The following is a 25,159-nucleotide window of genomic DNA, read 5'->3' as shown; positions in this document are numbered from 1 at the left end:
AATAACACTTGAGCACCTGGAAATGCACCTCTGCGGCTATCACATCATGAAACACTCTTTGAACCGCTCCCCGGATTGTCATTGAAAAGACAGCCCCCCCAAACGCTTTCTTCTCAGATGGTCAGGAGGGGTATGCAGCCCACACCAACCCCTCCCTCGTGGCACACCATCGGGGCCATGAACGTCCAGCGGTTTGTCTCCGGGTCATACATTTCCACCGAGCTGAGGTTGGACTGTCCGTCATAACCCCCCACAGCGTAGAGACGGCCACAGTTTGCAACGAGAGAGACGCGGCTCCTCCGGGTGTTCATAGGGACGATCAGGTACCACTGATCTGCCATGGAGCTGTAGACTTCGGCGATACTGAGGAAGCCTGAACCGTCGTAGCCTCCGCAGACGAACATCTTGCTGCCCAGCGAGGCTGCTCCGTGGCGGCACCGCTTGTTGAGCATGCTGGCGACCGGGTGCCAGGTGGCTGTGTGATGGTTGTAGTACTCCACCTGCAGTCACAGAGAGCACACGGCGTTAGGGGACCCTCGCTCAGGACCTACCACACGGCACAGATCACGCAGACTGTTTCAACACGCAACTGGAAGCCGACTGGGGAACTTGGGTTTTGTTTCTTGGTTTCATACCTTCGTATTTTGTATCGTTATTAAGCTTTTCTCACATCCTGGATCCCACCAGCCGTTGTGTTTCACCCCACTCCCTCTGACCTCAGCCCAGTAACTCATCGGTGAGCTGGAGCAGGTGAATGTGGGGAGAGACCATTCTCCCCACCTGATATGCTGCAGAGACCACAGCAAATGCAGCTTTGAAGATGCTCCCTCTACCTCTCTCCCCTTTCGTCAGCTTCTGCACAGTACCAGTATCTGAGCCTCAGCACCAAAAGGATTGAGCATCCTTCAATTAAGAGTTCAACTGCCACGGGATTGCGTCTCGATTGCAATATGTTAATTTTCCTCATGCACACGAGATTGTACCGCTGCCCCAAGGCAGAACCAGCCAAAGCTCTGTCAGACCTAAGAGGTGCATGTCCAAGCTGTCCTTAATGATCCCCTAAGTGTTCCCTAACCTTAAGTGAGACTTCCTGCTATCCCCCCGCAGCAGATTTCAACTGTAACAGTTCAAACTCTCCAGTTTCTCATGTTAGATGACCACCACTCCTGACACAGTTCAAGCTTACATCCCGCACCCTGCGGCAAAGGGTAGGGTTTCTTCCCTTCCTCTGTGCAGTAACCTCTGCTGCTTTCGGAAGAGGCTGGCATCTCCTCCCTGTATGTTTGTAGAAGGGCTATCTGGCACCTCTGGGAGAGAAAAAACCCAGACAACCACCATTTTTTATCCCTTGCATTTCTAGGGAGACCAATAGATGGAACACTTCTGCAAGGGCTCCAGCACTGCTCCAAACTCGTCATGCTCAGGAATGTGCTTAGACAAGCAGATTTGTAGTTCTTGGCTCTGGGGTACTCCAGGCTGCAGACAACAGCCTGCCCCTGATCTGCTGAGCAAGGCAGAAATAGTTATTGCTGCTCCCAACAAACCCTTTATTATAAATTTCTGAGAGCGGTGCATTGGTAACAGATCCAATTCAGATACAGCTCCCCGCATTCTCGCTCCTGAGTGGTTCAACGAGCCTTTTCTGTTCCACATCAGGTTTTTCTTTACAGAACAGGCAGAAAACTGAAATGCAGGGCAGGTGGAAGAGGGCAAGCTGGCCTTGTACCACCAACTCCCCCTGCTGCAAAGCTTGTTTCAGAGATAATCTGCTTCTGAAACCGAAGCCATCAAACAGGCACAGAAAGCAAAGGTAAAAGCCTGACATCTGGGATACTTCCCAGCTCAAAGGTACAGGGATGCAATGATAAAATAATTTTAAAAGTGAAGGAAGTGGGGAGACAACAAACCCGCAGCAGTTGATTGAGCAGCAGCTCAATCCTTTTGGTGCTGCGGAACAAGAACAGCACTTCCAGTCCAGTTCCCAGTGGGTACCTGGCTAGCTCATTTCTTCCTGAGCAAGAAGGGTGGCCCTGGAAATGACAGAATTTGGTGGTGCAAACATTTATGGCACTTTGGGTGCACAGGGAAAGGGCACAGAGCCTTCCTAGCCCCATCCTGACCTTTTGGCTACCTGCAGTAGATTAATTTCTGCACAAGGCTTGCAGAAAGCCACACCCCGCAGACTTACGCTGTTGAAGATCTGGAGACCATCGTGCCCTCCTGATACGTAGATCCGGCCCTCAAACACGGTGACTCCAGCGGCGCTGCGGTTGGAGCTCATGGGGGTCACCACTGTCCACCTTGCCGGGAGAGGGGAGAGGTTAGCAAGGGTTCTGCAGGCACGGCACACACACAGCCCATAGATTATTTCAACTCTATTGGATTTTCTAGGACTGGGTTCCAGTAATTCTCCTTTCACCGCCTATTTAAACCATGGTTTTGTTCACTTGCATCCAGGTAAACTCTTGTGAGGAGGGATGCTGCTCTGCTGTCAGGATACAAAGGCTTTCCCACATCGTTCACTGGGTTCCTTTTACAGCCCAGACGGCCAGCAATGCCATGGCACGGCACTACCCTAGCAGCAAACAGATGGATAAGCTGTAGGGCCTGAAGAGCTCTTACTTGTTTGTTTCTGGAGAATAGGACTCCACGGAGTTGAGGGATGAGTTTCCATCATATCCGCCACATACGTAGATCTGGCCATCCAGCACCACTGTTCCCATGGCACTGCAACGAAGAGCAGGACCCTGTGAGATGGCTGTAGGTGCTTCCACACCATCCATAACACAGTAAATCTGCACAGCCTGCCTTGCCCACTGCCTGCCATCACCTCCTTCGCCCCACCAAACCTCCTCCTCTTCCCCTGGCTTCACCTCCAGGCTGCTCAACCGCTCAATCCCACCTGAGCACTGGGTCTCACAGGTCACAAAAGATGCTTGCAGCATGAGCACACCCCAGTTTTATGATCAAAGGAACTAAATCAAAGCACACAGAGAAATTTTGACCCAGATCATAGGTCAAAGTCCCAGCAATTCTGGCTTCCCATGAAGGACCTGCCCACTGCTGCTGGTCAGAGATAACTCTGGCGAGGGACATCGCTGCACAGCCTCAGGAGATGCACTAGTTGATGTCAAATGTAAAGCTCGTTAAACCAAGGTGCTCACTGACCCTGTCATTACACCTTGTTAACCACGTATTTGGCTCACAAAGGCTATCAAATGGGATGCTTCAAATAGGAGACTAGAATCCCACCTTGAAAATGCAGGCATCAAAGCTTCTTATGAAAGCTTGGCAACACAACCCTCAGCGATAAAACCCCAGTACTACAGCTGGAGCCGAGCAGTTTGTACAATAACTGACATTTTCCTCCACACAAGAGCATCCAACACCCGTTCTGCTTGGCTTCAAGGCAGAACAACCCAATCATGGAAGAGCAACTGCCTCTCAGTGTGGGAAAAGCTCCCAGGAACCTCATTGCTACAGAAAAAAATGAGCTTTTCCCCTACAAATTGGAGCCTTGTACCCAGGATTTCATGTATTGAGCTGCTTGCAGTGTGCTCTTCCCAGCGATCAACGTCTCAGACCACAAAAAAACCAAGTCAAACAAAGCATTATGGTAAAGAAGTGCTGCAAAGCTTGCAGAAAAGCGAACAATTTAACAAGTCTTAGTGACAGGGCATGAGCGCAAAGGAAACTGCAGCAGAAACCCTGGATGCCAGGAATATGTTTAAACATGGAAGCAGCCACCACGTTATGGTGGGGAGGGCAGGATGACCACACAATTTAATAGGTGGGTTTTCAAAATAATGCAGGGTAAGCTCCCAAACCCAACCACAAAGTGGCCCCTAGGCCGGTCAGGAAGCGTGCAGCTCTGTTCATCAAGCACAAACTCCTTCTGCTTAGCTGTAAGCTCCTCTCCCTGGACAATAAAAATACTCCTCTCCTTCCTAGCTGTGATTCACTTATGCTTTCTGGTAGGGAAAGGAGATGCCAGCACTGGACAGAGATGGTAAAATGGGTTTATTTGACTCCTAGCAGTACAGGAGTTTCCTACATGGTGCTTGCCAGTGCTTCACCCACCATCTAGCATCACAACATGAAGAAATGGGGCTCTGACCACCTCCTTTGGGACTCCAGTTCAAACTCTCTTTTTAGTTTGATTTCACTCCTTGATGCCACCAAAACTGAGAGATCTCTGTAGCTTAGAGCCCATGCTGCTGCTCAGCTGCTTTTTACTTACCGAGGTCTTAATGGCTTTCCTTGTAAATCAATGCTGTGTGCACAGGTATAACTTTGTTGAGCTGCTGAACAGTTTTCCTCTCTTACCAGCAAGCAGTGCCCAGAATCAGCACAACTTGCCTGCCCCAAATGTGGCCAGGCAAATCCCGTCTTCTTCCATACTGCTCCATTCCTCCTTTTTCTTTTGCTCCTTCCCCACACATGAAATTCTCATTCGGCATCCACCACCACCCAACACCTATAACTTTCCTACAACCTCACATTTTTTTTTCCCATTTCTGCTCCAAAGGTCCCCTTCCCACTGAGCGAGCTGAACGTACCTTCGCTTGCTGTTCATACTTTCTACTTTGGACCAGGAATCCATCTCCGGGTTGTAAACCTCCACAGTGCTCAGCCTCAGCTGACCATCATAGCCACCGATGGCATAAAGCAGTCCGTTCACCACTGCGACCCCGACTCGGCTCCGGGCCGTCGTCATCGGCTGGCACTTCTCCCAGCGGTTGGCAATGGGATCAAAGACTTCCACCACATTCAGCGAGTCACCTGCATAAAAATTTGCTACTCAAATTAAAAGAGGGAGATCTGATAAAACACTGTTTTAGCAAGCTTGCCTGTAGCAGAGGCATGCGAGGGATAAGTGGTCGCTGCTCTGACACCAAAGACGGGGCTGACACAGGGACTTTGCCTGCTCTTCTCCGGGAAAACGGCCAGGATCTCACAAGTCCTATTCTGAGCTCTCACATATCCTAGTCCAGCCTCCCTGCTCCCACATCAGGGTCAAGTCAGAGGCATTTCCCAGCCACATTTCTATTCTAATGAGAGCCTGCTCTGAAAAATTCATATAAACTGCACTCTGCAAAGCAAAAGGATTGTAGTGTTTCAGAGCTTGCCCATGCTCTGTACTAAAAGACTTGACAAGTCCTTGGCTGTGGAAGCCGGACCTCTTACAACCTCACAGGGGCAGCAGAGACCTGCAATGTCACATCTGTCAGTGTCGCTGCTTCCAGTGAACACAGCTCCTCTACAGGATAAATCAGCCGTGTTGCGGTGTGCCTGGGGTGTGAAGCCCACGAGGCAGTGCCCAGCATACACCCGCTATTCAGATCCTACATCCCAGGTTAACGAGGTTGGTTGAGGCTCCAGCCGATAGTTTTGTGAACACTTTATGTCCCCTTTTTACACTGTGGCTAGGCTTATGCAAGCGCATTGTGTCTGCACGCGTGATCCCACAACCCCAACAACGTCACCTAGATACTTCCAAGTTTTGCTTATTGCTATCGGCAAGGACACCACCCTCAAAATGCTGATTCTTTAAGATACGCAATAATACTGTCCTAAATAAACTTGATGTAGACAGAGTTTCTACCTGGAAGATGTTAAACTATGGGCACAGCCACCTTTAGCATTTCACCGGAAGGGTCAAAGTGCTACATAGAGGAGGAAAACTGCTCAACACTTGACATGAGGGAAGTTCATGATCCCATTGTCCCACCCAGCTCTCTCCACTGCAGGGAGCAGATATGCAAGGTACCTGCTGAATTAAGTCCTCCAACAGCATAAATCAATCCTGCGATCGATGTACAGCACCGAGGACGTGTCTTGAATGCTGGGAGGTGTGGCCGGCGCTCTGGCATGAGGTGATAATCTTTTGCCTCATCAACTAGATCCCTGAAATCAAAGCCAAATAATTACAGAGCTTTGCTGATATGATGAAATCTGACTGTCTTAAGTCAGATGAAGATTTAAGCAACTGACTTTCCCCCTCCCATGGCCAATACTTCTAGAAGGCAATGTGGCCCTGCTGTCACATTAAAATTGGGGAAGGTGCTTTGTTTTTTTTGCTATGTGAGGTGCTCTGTCCACACAAAGAGAGAATTTCATTCTCCAAGACTGCTAAACCACATTCCTGCTACCTCCACCCCACTGAGGGCCACCATCCACTGGGTGATTTTCTAACCGCATGTCCAAGCCTCACCTGCATTTGTGGCAGCAGCGGACCAGGTCATCTTGTTGCACACGGTCAGTGAGAAACTGAGGTCGACAAAGGGGTAGGCGGATTTTGGACAGGAGCTCAGGTAGGAACGACTCTCTCTGGTCTCGGTCATACCGTATCCAAGCTAATGCAGCTTCAAATACCTGCCGGAAGAAAGACATGGGAAGTTGGAGTTTTGGGATTTTTTATTTTTTTTTTTTTTTTTTTCAGGTTCTTATTTTTTCCAGTTTTCCAATGGAAAAGAAACCACATACTGACAACAATCTTCCCCTGGTCTCAGATGACACGGTTTCATGACAGAATGGCAACGATCTACAGCGCACCAAAGGGCTCTCCTGTCGCATGATGCTTGGGTGGATTGGCTTTGGCATTGCTTTCTCTGCCTCCGACTTAGTCTGCAATAATACTGACCTATTGTCCCATGCGACGATATGTTTAGTATGAACATTTGCAGGGAGATGAGGGAGTGGGGAACAGAATTTTCTTAGGGGAGGTGGGACAGAATGCAAAACCTTGGTTATGTAGTGTCAAAAATCAGCAAACTGGGGAAGAAGAAAAGAGAATGGTCGTGCTCTGTGAAAAACCAGAAGACAGTTTTGATGAGAGGGATCCATCAGTTAACTTTGGATAACTACACAGTAGATGCCTAGAGCTGAGCTGGCCTCTCTAGGCTTCCTTCGCAGACACTGGAGAGGCAGACCTCTTCAAAGCACCGTTCACCTGCCCTGTTTTGGATGACTCCAGATTACAAAAGGAGCCTGGTGACTAGTTTAGTTGCAGACACGTACTCCTTGATTCACAGGACTCTCACAGTTAAAGCCTGGGCTGGGCTGTCCTTCTACACTCTTGCGCTTACATCCAGATGACTACATCCAAGTCCTGTCACTGTAACCCAAGGCAGAGCTCCCACTGAGCACAGTGTCCCCACCAGTCACACTGATCAGGGGTCGCACTCCAAAACCAACATCACACACTGCAGCCTCATCTCTGTTTACAGGTTCAGCTCAGGGAGATCACAAACCCACAGCAGTCTCCCAGAAGCTGCAGGAGAACTGGTCACTGTAGTCACAGCCACCACCTCGCAGGATAGCTGCCCTCTAAACCAGATTACACGCTCACTTTGGGTGGTCTTTTATTGTAACCTGTGGTGGTGGAGAAAAGTCCAGCAGTACCATTGACCAGAACAAAATTATGAAGTCCTTCTTTTACAGTGGAGATCTGGAGTCTCTCATATCATCTCTCCTGAGGCTTTCAGTGCAAAAGTACCTCTTCAACAGCACCATGGTGAGCTTAAACCTCCCCCCACACTTACTTCCACTCTACAAGGTGCTTTATGATCAGCAGATATGCTGCACTGCACTAAAATACTGCCATTTCTGAAGAGGGGGCTGGCAGATGCCAGGGCATGAGGAAATGTCACCAGGGACAGACTCTTTGGACTCCTACCCGCTCCACAAAAGATCCACTTGGGAAGAACAGCAAGAGACAAATTTGTGGTACGATATAGCAACGTGGCTGGAATGTGAAGCAGGTTGCCCTCGCTCCCCATTTCAGGGGCATTTCAGACAGCCTGATTATCAAAGCACTCTCTTACCCTACATGGAGATAGCTGTAGGTCTGCTTTTCATTTGTCACCTCCTTAGTAACCTCCTCAGAAAGAGCAGGACAGATTTCCTGGCTCAAGGACAGGTTCTGTTTCTCCTGCAGACTGTCAGCCCAGCACCGATAGATTCTCAAGGCTGTTGAAACGTCCAAAGGTTGCTCAGCACTGCTTTCTGTTTTTTTCTAGGGACAAGCCAGTCTAAAGGAGCATCTTGATGGCAAACTCAGTGGAACGTTTGTTATAAAATGCTGCAGCACTCACAGCAAATTCTTTACACCTCAAAAGCACTCCTTTGGACTTGAACGTGAACTCCATGAGGAAGGGCTCCCTGCTACTGCCCACTCCCTCAGCCTCTCTTCCTTAGGACCAGCAACTTACTGACAGTAAGGGGCACAGCTGAAGGTCCTTAGGACCCAACAGGTTCCACCTCTGTCACCGATGAATCAAAACACCTTAAAACAATGTTTTGCTAAATCTACGGTCTGAGAAACTCTACCAGGCATTTCTCAGAGCACGGTAACATTGGCAGCACAGACAACAACTGGGGCTCAGGGAGTCATCATAACTCTGCCTAGCACTGTGCCAGGACATCTCAGCTTCATTCAGACCAGGAATAGGGTCATATCCCATTCCACTCTCAAGCAGCAAAAAAACCCTCCAAAGGAAAAACTACCTCTTCTGAGACCTACACCAGGCACACACCTGCTCTTCAGACTTCACGTTGAGCTCATCCCTAGAAACAAGCTCCAGGACATCTTCAAAAGGCAGTGCCAGGAACTCTTCAGACATGGATACCTCCACAAAGTGCTGATGAATGAAGCTGTTGGCAGCATCATAAAGCACCGCACACATCATTGTCTCTGCAAACTGCCGCACTCCCAGACAGTTCTTCGGGTGAAGCCTGGGAAAGAGGGGAAGAGGAGAGCAAAAGTAATGTCAGTTTAATGAAAGGATAGAAAGAATTACAAACAGGTTGAGTGAAGCAATACAAGCCTCAGAGGATACGTGATGCAGTGAAAGCCACAGCTGTGTCCTCTTCAACAATGGCAGGTTCCAGCTCACTGATGAACATATCTACATAGAGATCTGAAGCTGAACCCACAGCAGAGCCAGAGGATGGAAACCACAACTTAAAACTCTCCCCTCTGACCTGGCTGAGGAGCCACTGGACAGACTCAGCTGGCTCTGTGTGAAGGCTGCAGACTGTCAGTTGAGGGGAAGCGAGAGGCTCTGCACAGCAATCCCTCCCTCCCACATCTCAGGGTGCCTGGGCTGTGCATCTGGCACCTTTTTTTTTTTTTTTTCCTAACTCCAGTACTGGACAAAGCTGGATTGAAGCACATTGTGCAAATACCAACCATCAGTCACTGTTTTTCATCTTACGTGTTTTCTAAGTACTACAGAACAGCATCTATTACGGCTTCATAAAGCCATTTCCTGTGATTAAGGAGGCTTTATCACCAAAGATGCTTTTGTAGTTGGAAGTTAGACAGTGAGAAGTACCTCTGCAGATCCAAGCCTCTCTCCAGAACAGCCAAACAGCTGCATAAAGCTGCTCAGTGGCATGGAGAAGCTGGAGAAGATGGTATTTGCCACAACCATGTGCCCTACAGAAAAAGTTAAGTGTCCTGGACACTCCTGACCAAACAAGAAGCCCTGCCCGATACAGGCATGTCACCATTCAACACGAGCTGATAGTTGTGTTTTGTGGCATTAATCATCAGATACTAAATTAAATGCTACCTACATGGGGAATATACCTTGGACTCTGATGGTGTCAGTGTCTAATGGTCTGCAAAAACCAGGCCCAGCTGTTGACAGTGGTGTCTGGGTGCACGTAAGGATGTGACATCGCTTGTGTCCACTTTGGAGAAAGCAGCCTCAGTTACTGCTCTATGCTGTGCTAAGAGCAAATACGTAGCACTGATGGGGGGGGACTTACACACAAGGATGACTCTCAGGGCTTGCACTGGGCTTGGTTACAGCATTATGGATCTGTCTGTGCACAGGGGCCTAAAAATATCCCAAATCTTAATTCCATTTAAGAATGAGAGCTCAGCGTGCATGTTCCAGCTCTTCAGGATGGTCAGAGTCCACTAATTTTCTGGTTATTAACCAAAGTGACAGCTGCACACTCAAATCCAGGACTTAACTTGGGACACCTAGTTGCTCCTGGTAGATTTGGGAGAACTGTGGCAGCTAAATCTCAGAAATCAAATCACCTCGCTTAATCTAGATATAGATACAACCATCTAAAGCTAGCAGGCACTCAAAAATCAATGCAACCCATCTCTTTCCAGCTTGGTGTCATATCCAGTACCTCAAATAAAATGTTTTTGCAAGAAAAATGAATACTCTGCAATCTTATAAAACCTAATTTTAAACAAACTGCAGAAACTCAGGATGCACAGGGGACTGAAAATTGAGACATCTTAAACACAGAGGAAAAACATTTTTTCTCCCCAACCCATGGTTTTAGGATACCTCTATTTAGAGGTAAAGAAAAATAACTCGCCGAGATGTTCCATTTATTTGGAAGGTATGTTTAATATCACGCCATGGAATACACTGAACAGCTGCAGAGAAACCAAGCTGGGGAAGGGAGGGAGAATTCAACACGTAAGACTCCCTGGCACGATCTGAAGATGCATGTGGTACGTTTCCAAAGAACAGCCCAGCTTTTCCGCTTCCAGATCATGCTGCTGGAACAATCTTACAGCCAAACACCAGCGAGGGAATTGAAAAACCTGGGACCAATTTAAGGCTCTGCCACAGCTTCCTGTCCAGCTCCTTGGCTAAGTCCCTTTGTTCCTCCCCTCCTACACATGCAGCAGCAGAAAGGGTAATTACTGCAAGGATGGGTTTGTTAGCGGTAGAAGCAGTCACGCAATAGTTATGGGTAACCAGCTAGCTAACTCTGAAAAAGGGAAATGTTCACTCAGTTTTGCTCTAGCTATTAATTCCCACGGCTGGCGAAGGCCTTTTATCGTGCGCCAACTGTAGCATCTCATAAACCAGATAAGTCCTTTTATAGGCAACGAGAATGGCGAGTCTTGGGAGATGCAGACCTCCTTATCATGCTGGCAGGAGACATCCCACTTCCTCCCAAGCCAGGCACAGATGAATAAAACCTTGCTGCTGTTAGGGAGCACTAAGCATAGCTGAAAGACAACCCCTTACCTCTCTCTGAGGAAAGTGCAGCAAGCGTCTTTGATGTTCTGCAGCTGAAGGAAACTTGCCCCCATCAGCAGAGACTGGACATTCTGCTGATCTATTGCCAGGTGACCGTTGTAGGCAAAGTTGATCAGAGCCTCAAGTGCACTAAACAAGGGGGACAAAGGGCAGAATTTATTAACAATTAACCTAGCAGGGGACACTACTAAAAGAAAAACCTTTTCTAGCACCATTCACACAGAGGGTAGGCTTTCAAGCCTTGCACACACAACGCCAAGGCCTGCAGAGCACTCGCTGTCCCTCTGGATATCCTCACTTGCGTGCCTTGGGACACTACCTGGGATCCATCCCCTGCATGACAATCTCATCCTGCTTGCACTCCATCATGTCGTTGGTGAACATGGCGTGGAAATACGGGATAGAAGCTGCCAGCACGATCCGGTGAGCACTGAATTTATGGTCCCCTACCTAAAGAGAGAAAAGGGGAAGGAGGGAAGATCAGCACCATCCACCACCAACTGCACAGTCCAGATGATTCACTGTAGCATGGCTTCGCCAGCCCAGCAGTAACCGAGGGCCAAAAGTCAGATAATTTCCATTTGCAAACAGGACAGCAGCCTGTCTTTTAAATTCAAACTTTTGAATCAAGTTTTCCAGCCTCGTAAGCCACCATGAGTGGTCAACCAGGTAAAGACAAAGCAGTATTACAGCCCAAGAGTGGGTGGTCTCCAGACTGCTAACAGAGAATGACCAGCTCCACAGAACCACATGTTTAAGATGAATCAATTTGGTATTCAACTGCATGCACATGTTTCAAACCCAGATCTGCTTCCCCCAGCAGCTGCTCGGGGCAGAAAATGCTCACCCATGGCCCCATTTCAGGTAACACACTGCCCCTAACAGCTGGCAATCACTGATCCCACATCACCCATCTGATCTCGGGACACCCTAAGCACAGCTGCGAAGGCTCAACCCGAGTTCTGGACCACAATTGTTCTGCAGAACTAAAAGCTGGGTGATGTGGCTGCCTGTTTCCTTTTCCTTAGCTCTTCCTCTGAACCGATGACCAGCTTACAGGTTAAATCCCACGCACTTTTCTTCTCGGGCACCCATCATGTATCTTCAGCTTATGCTCAGAGCCATTCACCTTCACTATAACCTAGAGGCTCATATGGGCTCATCTTCTTTAAATCTCTGCAGGTTCACTTTCACCAGCTCTGCTATACCTGCTCACATTTATATCCTCTGAAGAGCCTTTCTGATCCATACAGAGCAAGGCTTGGAAGGGGTTTCTTGCATCTCTGGTTCCACTTCTGACTCCTGCAGACGCTATACAATATTTTACCTTCTTCTGAATTACATAGGTCTTTGCTCTAATTACTTCTCTCTGTTGGTTCAGAGCTTTTTTTCCCTAATTTCCAGGCTAATCTGACTCACACCAGCCTATGCCGATCTGAGCTTGTGCAGAACTGCCCTTTTTCCCTACTTAAGCAAGATTTTCCTATTTGAGCTTTGTTTTGCTGGGACAAACAAGCTAGCACAGCAGGTCCTCTACTCTCCAGGTCATCCCAGAAGCCCTTCTCTTCTCCTCTGCACTCCTCTACAAAAAGCTTCGTCACCCTTTCATGTCTAGGCAGCTTATTAACAAAAATGTTGTTTGCATTCAGGGTTTTCATGGTTCCCAACAGTGCCTTGCCTCTCCTTCTAGGCCCAGAGCTCTCACACCCAGTAAATACAACTTGCTGGGAGTTTAGAGAGCAAAATCCCTGACACATGAAAAAAAGAGAGGAATTGGGCTCTACACAAGATGCATAAGCAAGCGGGATTTTTTTTTTTCCTTTTTAAACAAAAGCATACTCAACTGCCACAAATGCTGTTACAAGATTTTTTTAAAACCAGCTTGACCACCCAGCTGCTCGCTGTGCGTGCCTGCCTGCACGACGACTGGGAATCACAAACATTTAGCGTGTGGTCAGCTCATGGCACTGTGTGCCTCAGGTGCAGGGGCAAGTCTGCTTTGCCTGAGCTTCCCAATTTAAAATAGTGCTGCAAACATCCAGTCGAACTGCTTCCAAGACTTGCTCCAGCCTGGCAATGGCAGGACTACTTTTGGAGAGCCTCTGTCCTGGTCAGCTTAGGTGTGCCTGAACCCCTGCCCATGCTGTTCACTGTGCCTGGACAAACCCCGCTGTCCTGGATTTTGCAGGGTTTCCAATGCCCAGAGCAAGAGCAGCAAGTGAAATGGTATGGACTATTACAGCTCATGGAAAAAAACCTCACATATATACTTGTACAGTGACTTGTTAGCTCAAGATGGGTAAAGGTCAGTATCAATCTCTTCTACTAACCCAAATCCACATGTAAAACATCCCAGAGGCTCTAAGACTTGAGAGCTGTGCCACAAATACCAGCAAATACTCTGCTGCTCTGTTCCCTTCTCTGCTACCTCAGTCATTAATTTATCTCATGCTTTACCTCCACCTCCTGTGCTGGCATCGAGCAGAAGGAGATCAGCACCTGAGACAGCCAAACAGGAGCCAGACTGTGGTGGGGATAGAGGCAGGAATAAGAGGGCTTGCTTGGCAGATGAGGGCTAAGATGATGTTCCAAGAGAGAGAGGGGGAAGAAGCAGAAACTAATAAGGTAATCAAAGCAAGAGGATGGATATTTTATAGCAGCAAGCTGGTAAGGACAAGCATGGAACTTAAGACAGCAGCTCTACCGGTGCTACAGCAGCAAGTGCTGGACCACAGTAAGGGCACAGCCCGTGCTCCCTCAACGTGCAAAATCAGCAGCAGCTTCCTTGTGGGCATGCAGTAGGACGGGGCGTATCTGGCAAAAGGAGTAGAGACTGCTAGGACTCACAAAGGAGCCCACAAAGCAGCCCACGGTCAAAGAGGGGACTGAGCTCAAGGCCACAAGTGCTAGCCCTGTTTAAGTAACTAACATTTGTGGAGCAGGGTTCCCCACCCTGGCTTTACACAGCCTCTTGTAAGCGAGCACAAACTCTGGCCTGGCCTCTCTAACGCAAGAGGTTTAAAAATACTTATAAAATACACCAAGTTTAATGAGAAAAGCCCATAAGAGGAAGGAAGCGATTCAAGAACCTGTGCACCCCTGAAAGCTGACAAAACCTCACTGTGTCCACGGCTGTGGGGTTTTAATTTCCTCACTCTGCATGGCTAACCGCCAGGTCGAGCACGTGCGCACACGAACAACTTTGCTTCTGTTCGTCTCTCCATGTAAGCCAGTGACCAAGGTGCTGCTCGTGAGAGAAGCAAAAGAGGCACAGGATTAAGATGGGTAAATAAGGAGACTTGGGTGCTAAAGCTCTTTGTTTGGGACTTCTCGCTGGGGAAAGGTTTATGTATGACCAGCCGCAACCTGGTTGACCGCGATGACTAACTCGCTGCTCAGCCTGTCCATGTTCCAGCCCTGAGGCTCAGAAACACTGGACCTGCTCGGCAAGCTCCGGCGCTTCCCGGCCCATTCCTACCCTGTGGATGAAGCCACTCCATCAGCCGTGCCTGCAGCAGCTGCTCCTGACCCAGCCCACTGACGGGAGGAATAAACACCAGCGAAGCTAACGAAACAGGTCTCATTATTGACATACCTTAACACTGTATCTCTTGTGCAGTGCACGCCAGTCTGGGATGTCTGGCACAGACCTGGCAGAAGCTGCAGGAGGACTCTGGTAGCTTGGTGGCAGGACCTGGCCTGTCCTTGTTACTTCCCCAGCTCCTTGCTGCCACATGTGGAGCAAGGTCGAAGTGTTACCAGCATCGTTTTGGAGCTGGGGTACAGACACTGCTGCTAAAACAAGAGATACATGCCCATAGATGAAGCCTGCAGCACAAGACAGATCTGTTCTTTGGTCAAGGGCAAAGGGCTGATTAAAAACTCCAGGCTATTTTCTTTCATGCAAGATGCAATTCTTCAGGGTTGGTTTTTTTTTTTTCTGGAAATGTTTTCAACTACAGGGCAGAGGACTGCAGTGCTGGGAGTCACTGACCAGGAGCTGGTCTGGAGTACCCAGCTTCTGCAGGGAAACCCCTTCCCAGGTGTCTCAAATGTCCCAAAACACAGGAAAGCCCCATTTTTGCTTTCGACGTTTCTCTGGCTTGAAACAAGGTGAAAGAACAAGGCCTCATATCTCTAAAATTTTGAAAGACATTGTGGCGCCTGGAAGGAAGTCAGTCCAACTGCAATACTTACTTTGGTTTAATATATCTCTTAACTACAAGACGTGTTTGGAAGAGCAGTCCCATCCAGGCAGTGCAGAATGTGGTTGGGTGTGCAAGAAAAACATTTTCGTTTAATTTCATTTCCACCCAAACACAAGTTGCCAAAAATCACAGCTATTCAAATGTCATTTCACCTTTTTAAAAATAAAAAGTAGTACTAAAATTGAATAGGCACCTATTAAAATGATACCTTCAAATGCATACAGCGATCCTCTAGTTATAACCAGTTAACCTTATAACTAAAGCTAATACCAATTTCAACAGCAAGGCTCTATTTACTCAAAACAAACAAGCCTACAGACCCAACAATTAGAAAAAGCCCTCTGTTTCAGAAAATAACTGTAAAGTACAAAAGCAACACTAGCTTGAAATTAATTTTTAAAATAGATCTAGTTTTAAAATGGATCTGTGTGTTGGGTAGCCATCTACGCCATGGTTAAATTCACTGATTTCAGTCACTGGGATTTATCCAGTCAGCTGTGCCCCAGGATTTCCCAGCCCTTGAAGAGCTCACCAGCACAGCTCACAATTCCCTCTCCCTCTCTGTCAAGCACAAGGTCAATTGGTGCTTCCCATGTCCTTTGCCAGTGCTGCATTTCTCCACGTGCCATCATGCTATCACTCTGGGCAGTGATGAAGGACCAGGGCACGTAGACAGCCACCAGTAATGTCACCGCTGAACCAGACAAATACCATCTGCAATAACCTGCCCTTATTCTTCCCAGGAGTTCAACGCTGCAGCTCCAGACTTCTGCGTCCTGCTCGCAGCACGAGCCTGTTTGGGTTTTTTTTTGACCTTGCCTCTCTGACAGATGCATATATTAAACTGCATCTCCACTGCCTGCATTTCTCCTTAGGAAAGGCAGAAAGGGATCAAAGCACAAGAGATGCTTTAGGCTCCAAGTCCAAACACAACAGATTTTAGCACTGTCCAACAGTCCGTGCAGAACTGAAGCTTTCCACTGTGCTCCAGTTTCAGGGATGCATCGCCGTGATCTCACCCCACAATGGGCTGTCACCAAATGACCTTATTATAAATAATACGCCTGGTTATTGCAAAAGCAATCTTTTACAGTCATTCAGCAAGATTCCTGCCAGGTTAATGAGAGCTGTATCATCACAGGGATGAAACACCTTGTGTCTGGGTAGCACCACCCTTCCGGCTCCAAGCTGCTCAGCAACTCCAAGGGACAGGATTGTTCCCCTGGTGCGGTACTCACCCTTCGTTAAGGGAAGGGTTTCACCTTGGGGAATGCCCCGTTTAAAAGATTAACTGCACCATGGATACCCTGCACAGGTAAGGCAGGGTTTGAACTAACCGGAGTTCATTTTGGTTACCTGCAGGGAGAAACCTCAGCTCCCCACGCAGGGCTGGACCTCCTGCCCAGCTCGGTCCCCATCTATACATGGGGTACAGCTGGACGGCGCAGATGGAGCCACGTAGTTCACAACTGCTTCCCTTGCACTGGTGCTAACGCTCACCCGACCTCGCTGTTCAGGGAAATAAAACAGAAATAAGGTGTACAAAAACAGGGAATAATTTTCTGCTGTTGTAGCAGGGGAAGGGGGAGGACCGGGACTGGCCCCTGTCAGCAGTGAGATCCACAGAGCTGTATCAGCAAAGAGCTGATCCACGCTGCGATTGCCACCAGCTGAACGGAAACTATTTCCTGGTACTGGACAAGACAAAACTTGCGGTTCCTTTTTTTTTTTTTAAAAAACTTGCTCCTGTAATGATAGAGGGCCCTCAGGGAGATTTATAAATTGGGATCTCTGGTCTAGCAGCTATCATTATGTTCATACCACCACTGCTTAACGGCGAGTCCTGAAGGAACAACTGAATTTCTTGCTGCAGGCGAAGGACAATACCTGTTTTTCCTGTAGAAATGAAAAATACTTCTGAGGATGAGCACACAGCACATGTCCCCTCGATTGATCCTTGCGTCTTCTGTTTCAAAAAGTGCTCCCTATCCCCACAGCCAAATGATCTCCCTTTCTTATGACCAAATAAATATGCTTTCCTATGCCTGATGGACTCACGCCACAGTCACATAAGTCTAACAAGAAAGTGAAAAAGAGCTCATGCTATTTTTTATATCGTTCCACACTACCATTGACAAGTTTCCCCTTGCTCAAAATCCATCACAGCCCTGCCCACTAATTCCAGAAGTACCAGCAGAACATAAAAAAAATACAGAAAAATCTTTGTCTGGTTGCGAAAAAAACCATTTTTGTCCTCACTAAGTGTGGCTGGCAGGGACGGACTGCTCAGTTCCTGTTTTGATTCTACAGAGCAGCTCATACTTGGCCATGCAGCCTTTGGAACTGGCTGCCCTTTCCATCCGTATTCAAGAGTTGTCTCAAATGAATGATCTTCCTTTTTATTTTATTTTTATATTCATATACTGCTGCATACACCCCAGCACTGAGGTGTCCAGAGGGCAGGATGCCACCAACCTAGAGAGCTGGCATCTCCAACAGTGGCAGCTCCCTGCCGGCAGCAGGATTTTATTGCCTACCTAGTGTCATGGGGCAAACTGCCCAGAAACGTCTGTAAGCTGGGATGTCACTCAGTATTTGGACTCCCTCGCTCTGTGTCATCATGGGACGTGCGTCTAAACCAGTCTCGGTTGAGGATTTCAGCTTTCAGCTGAAGGTGAAAGCCCTCATTTGCAAGAATAGACTGTTTAGGGGCAATACCCACGATGTTAGAGAAATCAGGTGGTCCTGTTGAGTTAAACACAAATCAGTGCATTTATCTTTTGCTTTCTGAGCCTGGAGTTCAGGACTAGTCTCCAGGCACAAATGAAATCACCACAAACTTAATCATATCCACATCACCAAGCCAGAATTAGCTATTTATACAAGCACCAAAAAGAGAAATACCCCAGGAACTCCACATCAGTAAGCTCACTGGGAAGAGGCTTGAAGATAAGCCCTTCAGGTAGGACTGTCATCCCTTTCATAGTCTGAGCAAAACACCTTACCTTTCAGAAGATTTCCACCTTTATGCAAGGATGTGCTATTTTACAATATGTAATTTTAGGTGCCTTTCTTTTAAGGCAAAAAAATACTGTTTACCAGAAACAAGAACAGAACTGCTGCTTGCAAAGCATCCTTTCTGACCACAAATATCACAGAACTCCCCTTCAACATGTTCTCTAACTGGGTAATAAAAGACATGCTCTCCCTTACACTCCCACGTCCACAAAATGTTAACAAGTTCCAGAGTACAACGAAGCTTTCTCCACAGAAAAATCCTGTAGGTGTAATAAAGGCATCTATTGTTTTCACGACATCATTACCCTGCATAGCTGAGAAGTGAGAAGTCTCTTGAGTTCTCTGCTGCAAGGATCTTCTCCCCCGCCCCCCCATCTTTCCTGACATGACATTGGCATTCAAGTCACAGAGAGGCCATAGTAGAAATTAAGTTAGTGTCCAAGCCATCGTAGCAAAGTTTTGCTAGGCAGAAGATAATGGAACAGCAAAGTTTAAGAAATCTTGTATCAAAATTCAGGCATTGAAATAAATACCCTTCCTCCCCACCCACCCCTTCCCACCCAAATAGTAGCTGGATGAGACATGAAAGAGTTTTGATCAAACTCAGCATGTGCAAAACCAAGAGACTGATGCCATTAAGTCAGGCATCCTTCTGGTCTAGGCTAACTAGAGCCCTGCTGGTATAATGGTAACTAATTGCTTTGAACCAGAAAAGACATCCCTTTTGCATGTACAATAAACACGTTCCCAGATAATTTACTTCCAGCTCAGAGGAGCTGAACAGCTTTGCTGCACCCCAGTTCCTCCACTTCCCATGGGGACAGGGGAAAGGAAGCATCCCAGGGAATCACCTCCTGCTCCTAACTGGGCAAGAAATACCTGCCAGTGCCCCTGCCAGGCACCAGGTTAAATACCCAGGTTGCTGAAGCCCATCTGAAACTGTGGGACAACTTTTGCTTTAGGGAAAGCAAATAAAAACCAGTGCAAGTGGGTTTGGAAGTCAGACAGTAAAGTCTTTTTGCCATGCTCAAAGAAACAGAGTAAAAAGCTTAGTGCAGAAATGTGTGGTTTCTGCTAACGCTTCAGGTTTAATGTCTTCATAAAGCACTAAAAATACTCGTCTTTTACATAAGGGGAACAGCAGTGACGCTAGCTGAGACCTCGGGTGAAAAACCAAGTCCAATCATAATCCAAAATAGCTCGCTACTGCTGTATGACAAGATTTAAATAAGGTCCTTAACCTAAAGGTCTCACGTGCATAACAGATTATCTGTTTTTTAAATCCATCGGCTCCTCAAATAAAGAGATATTCCCTCTCCCACCAAGCTCATTCTCCTTAAGGATCTCACAAACATGCTCACACATCTGCAGAGCAGCCAGGCACAGGGTTTTCAAGGACCTTGCTGAAATTACGCACACAGCCTAAGCTGTCTGGAATTCCACTTATCTGCCACGGCGGGACAAAGGGAGGCTCCTCCACCTCTGCGTCTGCTTGGCAGCAGCAGCTCTCTCGGGTTCATCTGCCTGAGTCTGGGGGGTTTCAAGTTAACAGTCTGCTTTGGAAAAACTGTGATTAGAAGGGGAGAAAAGCCAAGAGGACTATCACCTGTCAGTCCAATTCGGATTGTACATGAAACAACTAATATAACCTCTCCACAGCTTAGAAGTATTTTAACTTGCCAGGCTTGCATTATTTTTTAAAGAGACTTTTCTAATTAGTCTTGGAGTTAGTCATGGAAATATGGCATTCGAGCGATTCAAAACCAAACAAGGAGCAGCAACAATAAGAAGAGCTCACATTAACTTTGCTCTTTGAGGATTCAGAAAGGCACAAACCTTCTCTCTTTTGACCGAGGTTTAGCCAAGATTGCTGGAGGTGCCAGCCTGGTACTCAGTTCTCTGGCTCCGACTGCAGCAAGCAGGAGCTATAAACCCCCCAAATTTATCAATGAAGAAATAGGACGAGTATTGCTTCCCTGTTTTATGGAGCGGTGCAGTCCACAGGCTTCCAGCAAGCTGCTGATGTGTCCCCAGAGAGCACTTGTACCTTGGCCTAAAGCAGAGATGCAAACTCCAGAAAACAAAGCTACCCAAGCAGCTTTCACCTCAAGAGGATATTTGTCTTCAAAACACAATGCTCAGGAAGAACACAAACACAGAGTAGCTTCTTTTCTACAATTAAAAAGCAGATCAGGATCTCCAGATCAGGGAATAACCCCCCCAAATACCTGCACTCGTCAGTGAACTGACATTTTTCACATTTTTGCAGCATTTATTTGTGAGCTCTAAAATGCTTTGAGAACACAGACACATAGAAAAAAAAGACTGCAAATCCACTGTAAAATAAGTGGGAAGGGTTCTGCTGTGCTATTGTGCACAGGAAACGAAAGCAATGAGGGCCCAAACCTTTAATGCAGAGCTTTTCTCATCCAGTGAGCTTAGTAAGAAGCTAATGAATTTCTACCAATAAGGTAAAATTAATGGCAGTGCTGAGTAGAAATAACTGAAGACTCCTAGCTCATTTTTAGACAGAAAGCAATGCTAAGGGTGAAATGCTCTTGGGAAGAAAGAGCTCCAGGGAGAAGCGGAGTAGTGCCTGGACTGGAGCATGACAACACTGCACACAAAGAAGCCAGAAAACAACCCAAAAGTCTCCTAACATGAAGACAGCCTGAAAGAAAAGGCTTTATATCCAGTTTCTGGGGGAAAACAGGTGGATGCAGAAATCAAACCTCACTGATTTAATCTGAAAAACCCAGCTGTCAGTAACTGCGAAAACATCTGACCCATAGTAGGTGGCACCCAGAGGAGATCTCCCTACAGCAGGTTCTGCTCCATAGCCAGAGATGCTAAGATGATTAAATTTGAACCCATCCCTCGTACGTATATAAATTTTGCCATTCACAACCCATTTCAAGCCTGAGGAATCTGGACAATTCAAACTTCAGTCCATCACTGGAAACCCCAGTTTGGTCCCAGATGCTGGGTATGGAGAGGTGCATGGAGAACAGCTGCTTCTCTGCTGGTTTTGCAGGACGCCCTGATTTCAGGGTCTACTATCACACTTCGAAGTGTATAGTCCAAAACTGAAAACTGGTCAGGTTAAACTGGCAAACAGGTTTTGTTGTTGGTTTTTTTTTTAACCAGACAAGGCCACGCTGAGACACAACCTAGCAATCCGGAGAGAAGAAAGCAGTAGCAGAAATTTGGCTTTAGTAAGCAAAAATCCTACTTTCACCAAAGGAAAATGAACTAACCACAGAATAAGGTGTGCCTCCTTGCTACCCTCCTCCCTCCAGTTTATTCACATTTGTTTCTACCAAACCATCCTAAAATTATTCTTTAAGTAAACACTTAAGAGTCACTAAAGGGAGATTGAAAGGACCGATGCCTGTGATGGAACATCTTCAAGAGGAGCTCTGACCTGCAGCTATTTAAGAGACAGGAATAGAAAAGGACTTTTCAAATCTGTAGGCTCGACCATCCGTGCAGGAAAGGAGCTTTGGCTCTCGATGAACAGATCCTAAGCTGCTGGAAAGACATGCAGCTCACTTACTGCCCCGTGAAACTTCGTTTTCACGTGGGCAATCAGGAGAAGCAGTGACAGATTTCCCTAAGCTGAGTTTGAATAATCGGAGCTCCAAGGGAGCCAGTCAAATCAGCACTTCTTGCTTTTAATCGCATCTAAACCCAGCTGCTGTACGCTGCTGAGGCAGCACTGTCTTCCGCAGAGCAGCATGAACTGCAGCAAGACAGTTTCTGAGAAAGGAGAATATATTCGGCCCCTCCTATTTACTGAATGAATGCTTGCCTGGCTTTACGAGGGGAATAATTAAAACAAACAAACGAGAGTATCGACACTTCCTAACAATTTTAGGCCTGTTTGTACAGCAAACATTTCTGTGGGCCAGGAGAATCATTTACAGCCATTGACCCCAACGACAATATTGGTAAAGAAGCCACTAAAAACCTGAACTGTGCTGCAACAACGCTGCTTGCTCCTGTTTCAGCCATGAGCCTGAATGCTGGTCACATCAGGAGGAATCCAACTTCTGGCCCAAAGTGGTGTTTGGCAGCTTTTTTTCTTTATAGATGTGACAGCCTAAAAGCACTAGGATTGAAAAAAAGGGCAACAAACTCACTTCAGTGATGTGACACACATCAGGACCCACTATGGTTTCCTTCGGGTATGGACTTTCAATGCTTCTCGGTGCTTTTGCTACCTTCATTTTGGGTAAGAAGTATTCAAACGCCATCCCTGCTAAACAACTCACTTTGCAGGCTTCTTCTGCATGGCACTGGATTTACAGCTTCACCAATGCATGCGGAAAGTGTTCCTGAGCAAGGTCAGGGAAGAGCACGTTTTGCGTCAGCTGTGTTCAAGGTGGCTAACTGATTCAAAGCCACCTCCAAAGTCCAGCTAAGAAAAATTACTTCTTAAACATTCAGCAGCTAGAGAAGACACCCTGTACTGAACAACAGGGAGGAAATGCTTGGCTTGGATTCAGCAGGCTGCATTAATTCAATCGCCACAGGACACACGGGCACTGAGAAATCTGATGTCAAGAGGCAGAAGCGGCAAAGAGGTGGGATATTTTGACATGGTGACTCAATACAACAAGAGGAATCAAAGAACGAAGCACTTTGGATACTGAGGCTGCGTGTCTACGAGGGAAAGCTGGGCTGTTTGAACTAACACGGAAACACTGTCAGCCCTCTGCCAAATGAATTGGTCGTTGCTGGGATCTCTCTTCAGTATAATAAAGAATTAACCAGGCAGTGGAGAAAGTTAAGACTCATTATAAGAATGACAGAGACATCTTTCTTAATATATTTTCAACCTTTGTAGGGATGAAAGGCTCTGCACTCTCCCAGATAGCAACAGTCCCTGGAAGAGAAAATGATAAAAGGAAAAAAGAAAGCAGGGCCAACATGGTACCCTTATCCATAAAGCTGCCCAGCATCATCAGGGCACTCATTCTGATGGCTGGACTGGAGAGCTCCTTCAGCCCTCAAGACTTTAAAAGTTTTCCCACTCTGCCACAGAAGATGTACAAAGTGAGATAAGCAAGATGTAAAAAGCACTTTGCTGTGGTAAATCTACAGGGATGGAAACTTATTCAGAAGAGTTTTGCAGAACAATGGTCAGGCACTTATTTGAGAGAAGGCTGGGGTCATATACCTCGTCGCTATTGTCTCCCTCCAGACCGTGCAGAGCAGCCCAACTCCAGCAACAGGACCCACAGCTGGTTCACTATCATGATTCCAGAGCTGTGGGACTCGCAGGACCTCTGCAACATGAAGCCACCTCAATAATACAAAATTTAATTCTAATAAAACTGTGCTCTCCATCACAAACCACTTTTGTCACAGAACTCCCCCAGGTTACGTTACAGACTATCGCAAATTCCATGTCTTAGAAGGTACAACCTCCGCCAAAGAGGATCAGCGCACAGCCATGCTCTTCACAATGAGCATTTCACCCTGCGAAGCAGTCCCTCTTTCTGGGAGGCTAGAGCTGATCTACAGGGATGAAGCAGCCCTGCATAGCCCAGGGGTGCACCCCAATCACGCGTTCTGCGGTCTCCACAACAGGCACAACGCTTGCCAGCTCCCTCTTCGGCAGCGGGAGGTAGGTGAAAAGTTTCAGCATGAGTAGGCTGGGAAACACCTTCATGTTTAATTAAACTTCAGTGTTAATTCTGGAATGACTCAACCGATCCTAGGAGTTGCATGTCGCACCCACCCCACGACAAACTCCTCTGCCCGTGAGCTCCCGGTCTGAAGGACTCCGGCATCTCCTGCCCAGTGCTGGCCACGGGCCACTCTCAAAGCCCTTCCAGCCCACCCCCCCAGAGCCAGGCACACAATCCTGAGGATTTACCAAGGTTATAGATTATTTCTTTGATGTAAGAAAGTGGATGTTCTTAAAAGATAGAGGTTTCCTAGGGAAAAGGACTCTTCTCCCACGGGTTGGAGCAGAGGTTGGTCCATAAACCTGCACCAACCCCATCCACAGCGTCACCTCCCAAACCACTCCTCAGTGCCAGGACCAGCACTGAAATGTGGCAGGGGGGCCTGGGGTGCCCCATTTTCTCCCAAAACAAGACATTTTATTGAATCACCCTGCCTGGCAGCTGGAAAAACCACGACGGTCCCAAGGGAGAGGGAGGCTCCATCTCCCACCCTGTTTCCTGGGCTGAGGCACAGCGTTGGGGTGTCACCGGCACATCCCTGCGGCCACCCTGGCCTGGAGGTGCTCGGCACCCCCTTTACCCCCAAAGGACCCCCACAGGCCCCCCCCAGGGCTGGGGAGGCCCAACACCCCCTTACACCCCACTGAGTCGGCTGGGGGGGTGTGTGTGTGTCTCAACACCGCTCTTTGCTGCCAAAAACCATGCGGAGGGGGGACCCTCAGCTCCCCTTCTCCCCAGCAAAGGGGCTGGGGGGGGCCCTCAGCTTCTCCCTTATCCCCCACCAAAGGGGCCCCTCAGTTCCCCCCACCCCAAAGGGGCCCTCACCTCCCTGCCTTGTCCCCTCACCAAAGGCACCCGAGGGGACCCCAGCTGCCTCCTCCTCCCAGGCAAAGGGACCGGAGGGTCCCTCACCATCCCCTCAGGGATCGGGGGGTCCCTCAGCCTCCCCCCCGCCCCGGGGCCGGGTCGGGCCGCACCTTGAGGGTCACATCGCAGAGCTTGCCCTGCCGCCGGATCTCGCCCATCACGCCGTAGCCGCGGCTGGGCAAATCGCCCACCGAGAAATGAACCAAGTCCTCAGGATCCAGCTCCGGCTCGGCCACCGCCGCCGCCGCCGTCGTCGTCGTCTCCAGCATCTTCCCGACCGCTCCCGCCGCTCCCCGCCTCGCTTCGCCTCCCCCGCGCCTTGTCCCCGCCCGGCCACCGTAAC

At 48.0% G+C, this 25,159-nt stretch overlaps 1 protein-coding gene across 2 annotated transcripts; it reads right to left on the bottom strand.

Moving 5' to 3' along the window:
* KLHL18 (kelch-like family member 18) lies at positions 1–25,159 on the bottom strand. 2 transcript variants are annotated; one of them, XM_010561906.1, is made up of 10 exons: positions 24,927–25,159; positions 11,347–11,477; positions 11,016–11,156; positions 8,538–8,736; positions 6,215–6,375; positions 5,771–5,907; positions 4,560–4,797; positions 2,623–2,727; positions 2,189–2,300; positions 1–500 (listed from the first exon to the last, which is right to left on the bottom strand). In XM_010561906.1, the coding sequence occupies exons 1-10, from the start codon at positions 25,083–25,085 to the stop codon at positions 114–116; spliced, it is 1,770 nt and encodes a 589-aa protein (XP_010560208.1). In that variant the 5' UTR covers positions 25,086–25,159; the 3' UTR covers positions 1–113. The 2 variants fall into 2 exon arrangements, with proteins under 2 accessions (XP_010560208.1, XP_010560216.1); XM_010561914.1 differs by having other exon boundaries at positions 4,560–4,782.

The sequence above is a fragment of the Haliaeetus leucocephalus genome, unplaced genomic scaffold (assembly GCF_000737465.1).
Source record: "Haliaeetus leucocephalus isolate CR32 unplaced genomic scaffold, Haliaeetus_leucocephalus-4.0 Scaffold0, whole genome shotgun sequence".
Classification (NCBI taxonomy): Eukaryota; Metazoa; Chordata; class Aves; order Accipitriformes; family Accipitridae; genus Haliaeetus; species Haliaeetus leucocephalus.
This window is presented reverse-complemented; position numbering and strand designations above follow the sequence as displayed.